Genomic DNA, 12,539 nt, shown 5'->3' with positions numbered 1-12,539 from the left:
GCGCGTTGGCTGGGCCTTCGGCGGGCTTTTCGGCGACAGGGATGGCTATGGCCAGCGATTTCTACCTGCGCTACTATGTAGGGCACAAGGGCAAGTTTGGACACGAGTTTCTGGAATTTGAGTTTCGGCCGGACGGTGAGCAGAAAAGCGGCCGCGGCAACGAAGCGCGGTGCTGAGCACGGGGAAGCGACGTGGAGAGGCCGCGGAGGAGTTGGGGTGGGTGGGCGCGCCTCCGCGGGCTCGCGAGTGTGCAGTAGGGCCGAGGAGCTTAAGGAAAATAGGAAGCGTACATTGGCTTTGTGAATAAAAGAGTAAATTGGTGTCAGTTAATTAAGAAAAGCCAATACTGCCAGATAGTAAAGTTCAGAATCCTAGGATCAGTTCACCGGAAGGGACCTTAAAGGCCCTCTAGTTTATCTGCCTAATACCTGAACGTTTGTGAGAACATCTCACCACGCGGTGGACGCATGGATGCTTAAAATCTTCCGGTGAGCAGTAAATTTCGGACTGCCCATTCATCTTTTTTATTCATTCAGGCGCTGTATGGAAGGCAAAATGTCGAGAAAAACGAATGAGGCCTGCTCTGAAGCGGGGAGCCCCACGTGTAGAAAAATGCGTGTAATGACGTGTTTGGGGTGCCTAAATACAGTTGTTCCCTATACGATGCATTAAGACTATAAAGAAGGGGCGTGGTTAGTTCTACATGAAAGAGTCGGCAGTCTTTTTAGAGAAGGTGACAGTTGAGGTGAGTCTTGAAACGAGAGTAGATTTTTTTCTTGGTCTCTGAGGGGAAAAAAAGAGTCAGACTGCTGAGAGCCGTATGAGGTGAAACTGCCTACTGCCCAAGCAAAGTGCAGCAAATTCTGTCTTCGGACAGCTCTGATTCTCCTTAGATGGTTGTACTGTATATTGAATTCTTATTGTAACAACGACAGTCCCACTGCATAGGCTTTTCTTTTTTGAATGCATATTATGTGCTGGGCAACAGGTAAAAACAAAAATTGAAGGGACAGTAACGCATAAGACTCTTTACTTCCCCTCCAGGAGTTATACCTTGGTGGGTGACATAGACATGAAACTAACCGTAAGGCAGTATAGATATTAAGGGCTGTCGTTCATGCTTTGGACAAAGTTCTGTGAAGGCATGAAAGAAAAATTAGGGGAGGATGACATATTAGGAAAGGGGAGGAACGTCGCACATTTCATGTAGAAGTCAGGGTAACTTCGGCTCCGCAATTATTTAGAAACCTTAATCACCTTACCCTCCCTGGTTCTCCCCAAGTCTTTTCTAAATTTAGCTAAGGAGCCAAGTTTACCTGAATTCTCCATCTGTTCTTTCTTTGTGTGATACTGTTTTCAGGGCCTTTGCCTGTGAACAACTTTTAGCTTGTCTGTATCACTTGTAGCCAGTCACATAAATTAGGTAGTCTAAGATTATCAGGGAAATTTCATTCCAGAACACTGGTTCTCATCTGCCACCACACCATTCCACAACCTTTCCGTAAGTAATGATGAGTCCCAAAGACAGTGATTCCTAAGGGCTTCTCATTAGGATAACCTGTCATTTTAGAGGACCAGGGTTACATTATCACATTATATCTGTATCTGGGCAGCTGACCAGCCACGAGGAGAAGCAGACATTAGGGAATACATCAAAATTAAATGTAGATCAGGTAACAAACTGGTCAATTTTTATTCAGAAGTTATAGTTTGTGTGCTTCTTAATTACAATTCTAAAACAGTATCATTGCCATAATACATTAATTTGAAGGCAAATAATTAAAAGAACATTTTGGAGTAGTGGGGAAAGCATGTGTATTGGAAGAAGGTAGATCTAGGTCTAAATCTTGTGTGACCCCGGGCAAGTTACTTAACTCTGTTTTCTCAACTATGAATAGGTGAGAGAATAAAACATACTTTTTAGGGTTGTTGTACAGATTAGATTAAATGTTCTGGGTAACTCAGCACCAATAAGACATGTAATGTAAACTTTAGGAGAAGTGTTAGTTCCTTTTTTAGATTCCCTGTCTAGATCATGACCTAGCTTAAGAAAAATGGGCCTTGAAAATAACCCTCCCATTATATGGAATCGTATTGAAGGCATGGAGTTTAAAAAGTTAACTGGCTTCAACTTCAGCCAACTTAACAGCAAATATATGTTCAGCATTGATCTTATGCCAGGAGGGAGGAAATATTAATAAAAGTAGTAGTATAAAATGATTTTTACCTTCAAAATTGCTTACGATGTCATTTCTTTATACTTTAGCAGTTTTTGCTGTTATAGATTGAATTTTTTTCCACTTCCCACAGGAAAACTTAGATATGCTAACAACAGCAATTATAAAAATGATGTCATGATCAGAAAGGAGGTAAGTTTTTTACAGATGTGTAATTTTTTATATTAAGCCTGTTTCCCTCATGTCTATGTTTTTATTTACATATTTAAAGTACATCTAAGGCAGTAAAGAAGAAGCCGATGTATAAATTGAAAAAGGTTTCTAATTGTAGCATCGATAACAACAAAAGAAGCAATCTGAATATATTCAGTTGTAGTCCCACATTCGAGTGTATCATTTAATTCATTTTATAATTAACTTTGTCTTTTTACTCTATTCATTATTTAAAACTAATTGATAATTACGTTTTAAACACAGTATGAATTTTAAATGAAAGTCTCAAAAGTTAGGTATAAGAAAAAGTTCAAAGCACTCAGAGGTATTTGAGTCCTGTGTTACAAAGGCAGAATACAAGGTTTTAAGATGGGGCTGGTGTTGAGAAGAGGGAAAAATATGTTTTAAAGGAAAGGGCAAGAGAGTGAAGAAAAATCATAGGGAAGAATGATTCTTTCCCATGTTGTACTTTTAGAATCAGAATTAAATTTTTCTTTAATATTCTATTTGAATACTCAGGGTTTGTAACTCTTTTATTATTGCCTTCTGAGTTGTGTTGAGAAATAGAGAGACACTGAAATTTTTATAACTTGTTTTCAGGCTTATGTACACAAGAGTGTAATGGAAGAACTGAAGAGAATTATTGATGACAGTGAAATTACAAAAGAAGATGATGCTTTGTGGCCTCCCCCTGACAGGGTTGGCCGGCAGGTTTGTATTTAATAATTCGTTAAATGCATAAATACTAAAAATTGTTAATATAATTGTTATGTTTCTCCTTGTTTATTTAGAATAGCTCCTCATTGAGGCTTGGGTTTTCCATTTAGTAGGCACCTGGTAAATACTTTATAATTTTATTTCACTTTGCGTCATTTTCTGTGCTACCGCCTAGTAGTAAAGGAGTCACTTTAGACATCTTTCTGAACAGTCTTCTCTGCAGCCACCCCAGCTAAAGTTAAGATGTTTCACAGTGTTATGAATGATTGCTATTATTGGTTAATTACTTTTATTAGGAAATAAAAATAGGTAGGAAAAAACACAAGTGTTTGTTAAATTTGAGAATTAGAATTTTCATTGACTACGTAAAATTCACTTTCGCCAGATTTATAACTTTGAAAGGTCTTACTTGCATCTTTATGCCCCAGAGAGTGATTTGATTGGTTTCTTTGTTCCAACTGACCGTTGCCTTTGCCTCTCATATTCCCTTCAGAAAAATCGATGGGCTGCTGAAGAGCTCTGAAGGCCTAATTTCACTCTGTAGAAAGCCAGTTTGATTTCTGAATTGGGTCTTTTCACCTGTTGGAGAAATGAGATATGACCCCAGGAGGAAGAAACATTTAATTTCGCTTTTGTATATTCCCGAGGATTATACTGTATAACAACTTCTTTGACTAGAAGAAAATGTGGCGAAATCTAATAGATGCTGACTCTCTGTAGCAGTAACTTAACACTTCTCTTTAAAGAAATATTATTTAGGAAAGCAAAGGTAATAGTTAACAGTATTTATTTTATGCACTGCAAACACTTTTAAGAAGTAAATTTAGATCTGTTTGTTTTATACATATATACGTGTGCATTAAAAATAGCAACAAACCTTTTATTATCTCTTTTAGACTCAAGGAGAGAACAGTGTTTTCATCTACCCACTTGATGATGTGTTCATGTGTTTTGGTTAGTGGGGAGGATTACTCGTGCTCCAGAAATTGTCTATTGGATCTTTAAGTCAAAGATTTTACGATTGTTTGAGAGTCTTATTTAATTCTCCATTATGTGTGTGCCATAAACTGTACATAATTAGATTTTCTGCTCAAATACATAGCTAGGAGTGTCTTTAAGGTCATCTGTTAATTTAAACTGAAAAATCACTACAGACATAGCCTCTTACTTTTTCATTTTAGATTTGCAGATAAAATATGGAGAAAAATTTATACTTAATTTTGGCACACTAGAAATATCTATATTATGTTATATTTGTTTTTCTAGTTCTTAATTTTAATTGTTTTGTGAAGTCAAAAGAGTATGAATCTCTCAGTCTTAAAGTCCAGGATTCAAATATTAGTACCATCACTTACTAGTGGTTCTACATCCACAGTTTTTTTCCTCTGTTTTATGAGTCTTGGATTTCACATTTGTAAAATTAGGCAAATAAAGCTGACTTGAGAAGGGTAGGCTTTGTTAGTCCAATTTTAGGGATTACAGAGAATGTTTGTAAAGTCCCTGGCACCAGGCCTGACACATAGTGGGTGCTGAGTAGTACTGTTATTAATATGCAGTTTATTTGTAGAGCCTGGTAGAAAGGGTAAATGTGTTTGTATTTATTATATTAAAAATGGGCTTATACCCATATTACTAGTTTTACTCACATAAGAAACATTTCTCTGTCACTCGTAAGTATATCATTCCTTTGATAGCATCATCTTTTTTTTTTCTCTTTTTTTTCATTATTTCTCTCTATTTTTAACATCTGCATTTATTTCTATTTATTTATTTATGGCTGCGCTGGGTCTTCGTTGCTGCGCCTGGGCTTTCTCTAGTTGCGGCGAGCAGGGGCTACTTTTCATTGTGGTTCATGGGCTTCACATTGCTGTGGCTTCTCTTGTTGCGGAGCAGGGGCTCTGGGTGCGCGGGCTTCAGTAGTTGTGGTGCATGGGCTTAGTTGCTCCACGGCATGTGGGATCTTCCCGGACCAGGGCTCGAACCTGTGTCCCCTGCATTGGCAGGTGGATTCTGAACCACTGTGCCACCAGAGAAGTCCCTGGAAAGCAATTCTTGATTCATCCTAATATTGGGAACACCTGAGGAGCTGATGAGGTTTTTTTTTTTGTTGTTGTTTTGTTTTTTTACATAGTTTATAGCTAACAGGTCGTTTCATTTTTGATTTTTTTTTTCCTCCTCTATGATGGCTAGAAAACTTGCAGCTAAAATTGGGACTTCTTGGTAGCAAGAATACATATATCTTGTGGGATGGATTTTTATATTAACTACATTTCTCTGTTTTATTTTTTTCAGGAGCTTGAAATTGTAATTGGAGATGAACACATTTCTTTTACCACATCAAAAATAGGTTCTCTTATTGATGTCAATCAGTCAAAGTGAGTATGTTAAAGCATTTTGACTAAATTGACATAATTTATTAGAGGGGCTCATTTTAGAACTATAGCCAGTTTGGTAAGATTATTTTAATTGCAACCTGTATCAGTTCATTATGTATATGTAATCCTCATTTTTATAGTAGTGGAGACTTGTTATCAAAGAAATTAGCGTTATATTTTACTGATTGCCAAAAATAATCTTAATCTGGACACAGCATCATAAAATTTAAAAGAAGTCCTTATTGGATTTATCAGCCTTATTCGTCCCATATAACATCATTCTCCTCCTTGGATTTAATACTTGAAAGAAATGGAAAAAGTCCCAGTATAGCTTAAGTATAGCTTTAGCTACCTGTGTCTTCCCAAGCTTTGTAAGTGCAGTACCACATAACCATTGTCTGAAAAATCTCTCTGCCTCCAGTTATTTCTTTCCACTCTTTCCCCTCAAAATGTTCTTATAGTGTCTTTTTCCTATCCCCCTAAATTGTAATAACTTATTTGTTTGCTTAACTGGTTTCAGTGTAAGCTCCCTGAGAACCTTGCCGTATCTCAAAGTTAGTGCAATGCCTGGCACACAATAGGTGCTTTATGATCTATAGAGGAAAGGAGAAAGGAATTAATGCATAACTACTGGCTACAAAAGGCTATGTTCATATATGAAGACTGGCGAGATACTTTTAAACTGTCACATCTATTTTCCCATAGTTGGTGAGGATGTGGCATTTGTATCCTGCTGGGATTGTAAATTGTTACAGTGTTTTTTGGAAAGCAATTTGATAATATGCGTCAAAAGCTGTTAATATTTTTCATTTATCTTTGTCCAACTGATTTCATTTCTGAGCATCCATCTATCCTGGGAAATACTCTGAAATAATGAAAAAACTTTATTATTCATAAAGATGTTTATTAAAACCTTAGTGATAATTGGAAAAAAAATCCAAATGCTAACAAGGAGAGATTTGCTAAATTAATTAAAAATTATTTGTGACCTTTTTTTAATGTAATGGAAAAAGTAATGTTTAAAAGGCCACAGTAAATGATTTTAATTATGAAAAGTATTAGAGAAATACCAAAATATTTATAATTATTCCATGAGGAATGCCATTATATAGTATTGAGTTTCTTTTTTCTATCTTTATAATTTTATTTGCCTTAAACATTTTTGTGATGCATAAATGTTATTTTTTATAAGGAAATAAACACTTTAAATATGAAATGAATACTGATGAAGAAATTTATGTATCTTTTTCTTACAGAAAAGGTAGAGATGGGAATTGTTCAGGTTATCCATTTTAGTTATCAGAAAATGCTTTCTTTCTCCTCAGAATTCCTTTAACGTAATTGTTTTAGGTTTTTGGTCTTTGTTTTGTTTTAGGAATTAATTTGTACTATTATGTTGCTTCATTTTAGGAAGAAAAAAGTAACTTTTATCTTTTTAAATTTTAGGGATCCTGAAGGCCTTCGAGTATTTTACTATTTGGTACAGGACCTGAAATGTTTAGTTTTTAGTCTTATTGGATTACATTTCAAGATTAAACCAATCTAAATTGTTTTTTGAAACTCTGTTTATATTTAATTAAGGGATGGGTGAGGGAGGGTTTGCCATTTATGATATTGGGGTTTTTATGAATGTGAAGCAAGCTTTTTTTGTATGCAAACTGAAAATAAGAGAATGCATAAACAGGCTTAATGATTATCTTCCCCTGGGTCCAAGTGGATTGGACAGTCCCCACACACATTAAATTCTGTAAATAAAAGCCACCTTTATTGAAATTTTGCGCCAATAAAACATATCAAAGCCTGGATGGAGAGTGCATTTTTTCCTTCAGGAGGCTGTATCTCTGATTCATTTTAAAGATAAAAATTGTTCTAGTAGGTGCATTCTATGGCAGAGGGTCTTTCACGTAGAAACATGTAGCCAGATTCCCATCCATTTAAAGGCAATTGTAGATCTTCCCTTGTTTCTACCATACCTGATGGGATTTAATTTTTTGGTGCTTATAGAAGTTGTTTGTAGAAGGTTTTGGATTTTTTACATTTGTCACAAACCCCTCAGGGGTCATTCACATTTAAATGTTTTTGTATAAGCTGTGATTTCCTCAAGGTTACGAAGGTAAAGTCAGTACCCCAAATTAGGCACATCTTTTATTATGCCCCTGTTTCCATTATTTCTCAATGTATATATTTTGTATATCTGTGGGAAGTAAATGAGTTCTCAGCTCTAAAAATTATTTAAAATTTAGACTTATGTATATATGTGTGTGTGTGTATGTATTTATATCCTAACTCCTAATGAACACATCCCAGTCATGTTTCTCAGTTCCCTTCAACCCCTTTCTGATAGACCTGATTACTTCTCCTGTTAGTAGCTAATGCCCTGATATTCTGTTACTTTTACATCTGAACCTTCACTCTAAAAGTATGCAGGCCTGTTAGTCATCATCCGCTTTGCCCAGGGACCTTAGAGTGGAAGAATTGGTGTCTGAAGGCTCACCGGGGCTCCTGAGCAGCTATGGCCAGTAAACTGTGCGATAATAGAGATGTTCTGTATCTGAGCAGTCCAATAGGGTAGCCACTGGATACTACATGTGGCTACTGAGTACTTGAGATGTGGCTAATATAACTGAATTTATAGTCCTGTTGAATTAAAAATATTTTCCACCATTTTATTATGAAAAATTTCAAACGTAGAAAACTTGAAAGAATTGTAAAATGAACACCCATATGCCAATCTAGATTCTATAATTAACATTTTTCATTTACTGTAATAAGTCTATTATAAGTCATATCGTTGATTTCTCACTTATGGCTGGAATAACTAGTTAATTGGTGTCAATAAACTTATTTTTATTTTTTTATAAATTTATTTATTTATTTATTTATCATTTTTGGCTGCCTTGGGTCTTTGCTGCATGCGAGCTTTCTCTAGTTGCGGTGAGCGGGGGCTACTCTTTGTTGTGGCTCACGGGCTCTGGAGTGCAGGCTCAGGAGTTGTGGCGCACGGGCTTAGTTGCTCCATGGCATGTGAGATCTTACCGGACCGGGGCTCGAACCCGTGTCCCCTGCACTGGCAGGCGGATTCTTAACCACCGTGCCACCAGGGAAGTCCCCAATAGACTTTTTTAAAGTGCTATTTAATTTTTATTAAATTTAGATAGCCAGATGAGGTTTGTGGCTACCCTTTGGACAGTGTAGCTCTAGAGCATGGCTTGGAAGCTTGTTTACCTTGGAGTGCTTCTGGTCCTTTGCATTGCATTAAAATGCGTGGCCATCCTCTTCGGGTTTGCCATGGAAAGTCACCTGATCTCCAGATTGCCACTGTGCAAGACTGCTGTCACCCCCTTGAGGTCTCTTATATGAAAATAAGCATTTCTGTTCAAGCTGTAGACCTTGATGGATGTGTAATATAAAACTATGTTATAATTCTCTTAAGCTAGATGTCAACCTCAAGGAGAAAACTGGGCCCACGATTTTGGTTGCTCCTCAGAACAATCATTCTGTGGCTCCTATTGAATAAGGCAGTCCACTCAAGACTGAGCAGGACTGGGGAGAAATAGTCCTTGGGTTAGAAAGTTTTTGATACGTTAACTCCGTCCTCATTCTTAACTTCCCCCTAGTGCTGATTTACTTACGGTCTATCTTCACTATCTACTAAGGTTCTCGTATTCAAACCAAGATTGGAGAATAGGTCATTAGGATAAATATTTTATATTTTCTCTGATATTCTTGTCATTTTTGAACTGGCTCTTGCTTGATTGTAAGTGGCTGGTGGAAAACGAGCATTAAAAATTAAATTTTGTACAGCACTAGTTTTATGTGAAACAGGATTTTTACAGCACTCAGGTCAGCAGATACATGTCTCCACCTCTCACTCCCCCCATAATAAAGAGACCTCTTTAAATAAATTTTTTTCTTTTTTAATAAATTTATTTATTTTTGGCTGAGTTGGGTCTTTGTCGCTGTGCACGGGCTTTCTTTAGTTGCTGTGAGCGGGGGCTACTCTTTGTTGCGGTGTGAGGGCTTCTCATTGCGGTGGCTTTTCTTGTGGAGCACAGGCTCTAGGCACGTGGGCTTCAGTAGTTGTGGCTTTTGGGCTTCAGTAGTTGCGGCACGCGGGCTCAGTAGTTGTGGCTCATAGGCTCTAGAGCGCAGGCTCAGTAGTTGTGGCACACGGGCTTAGTTGCTCTGTGGCATGGGGGATCTTCCCAGACCAGGGCTCGAACCCATGTCCCCTTCATTGGCGGGTGGATTCTTAACCACTGCATCACCAGGGAAGCCCTAAATTTACTTTTCAAGTGTTGATTTTGTGCCTCATCCCTTTATTTGCCCCTTCATGGGATGGAGTGTCACTACCCAGCATCTAACACAGTCTTTTCTATGTAGTAGGTGCTTTGTAAACATTTTTTCAGCATTTTATTGTCTTTTATATTTACTGCCTTCAGATTATTTGTCTTTGTAACTTAGTCTGAGGTGTAAGAGATTCATTTCTGTCACTATGGATACCTTTCATTACCATGAATTTTTCAAATGCACATACTCATACCACAGAGTTGTATATTCGAACACATTGGATAAGGATGTGTCTTTTGGGTGTGGCCCAACTGTGATCCTAAGTTCTGTGTATAGTCTGATTTCCTCAGTCAAAGCAACCAATACAGCACAGCAAAGAGGACGGGTGAGAATCGGGGTGATCCGCCAGGCTGTACCATTCTATTTTATTTATATATATTTGTTTACAAAATATACTTTGTTTTTTATAGATTTACAAAAAATTGAAAAGGTAGCGCAAAGAATTCCCATATGCCCCCCACCCAGTTTCTCCCATGCCCCTCTTTTACATGAATGTAATACAAACTATGCATTATTATATTTCTCTTTTCTTATTGTGCCTACATGTGCCTATTCCTACTGTGCCCCAATAATCATCGTAGATAGAGAAATAGATAATATTATAAACTGGGGAGTGGAAATCTGTAGTATTGCTTTAGTAACACCATCTTAACTTCGCTTGAGGTCAAGAAAGCCTTTGAGTGACATAACCCATGGAAAGCTGAAAGCTGACCAGCCTCTGGTGGAATTTGACCTGGGGAGGACTACCAGGTGGGTAAATGGTGGTGTCTCTGCCATGAAACCAACGCTAAATCTGGAACTTTTTCTAAGGGTCAAGGATAGCTGGGCATGGTGGAAAGAGTTGCTTAATGTCAAATGTTTAAACCTCTGGTCTTTGAAGTAAAGGGTTGTGATAAATAATCTTTAATGTTTCCTCTTAGCCGTAGTAACATATGAGGCAGAGATTTAAAAAAAAAAAAAAAGTGCCTTATATGAAAGAAAAACCAGGTTTTGTGCCTCTTCTTACTGTCAAAAGTACAAGTAGATATTTCATTGATATCAGGCTGAATCTATTCATGTGGGCATTTAAAATATGAATATAGGGGCTTCCCTGGTGGCGCAGTGGTTGAGAGTCTGCCTGCCGATGCCGGGGACACGGGTTCGTGCCCCGGTCCGGGAGGATCCCACATGCCGCGGAGCGGCTGGGCCCGTGAGCCATGGCCGCTGAGCCTGCGTGTCCGGAGCCTGTGCTCCGCAACGGGAGCGGCCACAACAGTGAGAGGCCGGCATACCGCAAAAAAAAAAAAAAATAATAATAATGAATATACATGAGATTATTTTATATATCCTATTGTTAGACTACTTTGTTTTCATTTGAAATGTGTGAGACCTGTGAACATGGGTTGTGCTGCAAGTTCAACGACTGATCCATATGATTTTTTTAAAAAAACTTTTTTTAGAGCAGTTTTAGGTTCACAGCAAAATTGAGAGGGAAGTACAGAGATTTCCTATATATTCCCGGCACCCCCCACATGCATAGCTTCCCCCATTATCAACATCTCCCACCAGAGTGGTACATTTGTTACAACTGATGAACCTACATTATTAGGTTTCACTCTTGGCCATGTACATTCTATAGGTTTGGAAAAAATGTATAATGATGTATCCATTATTATGGTATCATAGAGTGTATTTTCACTACCCTTAAAATCCTCTGTCTATTCGTTTCTCTCTATCCTCAACAGCTGGCAACTTCTATTTACTGGCTCCATAGTTTTGCCTTTTCCATAAAGTCATATAGTTGGAATCATACAGTCTGTAGCCTTTTCAGACTGCCTTCCTTCACTCAGTAATACACATTTAAGGCTCCTCCATGTCTTTTCATGGCTTGATAGCTCATTTCTTTTTAAGGCTGAATAATATTCCATTGTCTAGATGTACCACAGTTTGTTTATCCATTCACCTACTGAAGGACATCTTAGTTGCTTCCAAGTTTTGGCCATCCTAAATAAAGCTGCTATAAACATGTGTGTTCAGGTTTTTGTGTGGACCTTAAAGTTTTTTTGATTATTTTAATAATTGGTTTCCTAGCATTATATGGCAATGAGCTAGATTGAAAATCCAAAAAAATTAATAAAAATAACAAAGGTAAATGAATGATTTGAGGATGAGCTTAGAGTCCAAACCATGTGATACAGTGGCAAGAACACTGAAGAACTGAAATCCTTCATTATGGCACTACTTCACAGAACTATTTTCCCTTTCGACCTGTGAATAGGCTTTATCCCTTAGTGGCACAGAGTCTGAATAGTTATCCAAAATCCTTTTATTTGTTTTTTTTTTTTGCCATTATTTTTTCATGCTGTCTTATTTCCTCAGGTGTTCTCATTTATTTAGAAGTTGGAGGAAGGATGCTTCCTGTTTGATTGGCTGCTGGAGACCAGCTGGGACAATAGAGAAATTCTCTAGACCATTAGAATAGATTTTATCGTCAAGAGAAGGAGGACAGGGCTTCCCTGGTGGCGCAGTGGTTGAGAATCTGCCTGCTAATGCAGGGGACACGGGTTCGAGCCCTGGTCTGGGAGGATCCCACATGCCTCGGAGCAACTAGGCCCGTGAGCCACAACTACTGAGCCTGCGCGTCTGGAGCCTGTGCTCTGCAACAAGAGAGGCCGCGATAGTGAGAGGCCCGTGCACCGCGATGAAGAGTGGCCCCTGCTTGCCACAA

At 38.0% G+C, this 12,539-nt stretch overlaps 1 protein-coding gene across 3 annotated transcripts; it reads left to right on the top strand.

Annotated features, from left to right (window-relative positions):
* On the top strand, positions 1-8,344 carry MAGOHB (mago homolog B, exon junction complex subunit). Of its 3 annotated transcripts, XM_024733298.1 has the most exons (6): positions 10-135; positions 537-745; positions 2,311-2,369; positions 2,991-3,101; positions 5,400-5,482; positions 6,929-8,344. In XM_024733298.1, the coding sequence occupies exons 3-6, from the start codon at positions 2,355-2,357 to the stop codon at positions 7,026-7,028; spliced, it is 309 nt and encodes a 102-aa protein (XP_024589066.1). In that variant the 5' UTR covers positions 10-135; positions 537-745; positions 2,311-2,354; the 3' UTR covers positions 7,029-8,344. The 3 variants fall into 3 exon arrangements, with proteins under 3 accessions (XP_024589065.1, XP_024589066.1, XP_024589067.1); XM_024733297.1 differs by lacking the exon at positions 537-745 and having other exon boundaries at positions 1-135; XM_024733299.1 differs by lacking the exons at positions 10-135; positions 537-745 and adding an exon at positions 141-216.
* Positions 8,345-12,539: the final 4,195 nt, after the last annotated feature.

This window comes from Neophocaena asiaeorientalis, unplaced genomic scaffold (assembly GCF_003031525.2).
Source record: "Neophocaena asiaeorientalis asiaeorientalis breed wild unplaced genomic scaffold, Neophocaena_asiaeorientalis_V1.1 scaffold150, whole genome shotgun sequence".
NCBI lineage: Eukaryota > Metazoa > Chordata > Mammalia > Artiodactyla > Phocoenidae > Neophocaena > Neophocaena asiaeorientalis.
Note: the sequence above shows the minus strand (reverse complement) of the source record. Positions and strands in the feature narration are given on the sequence as shown.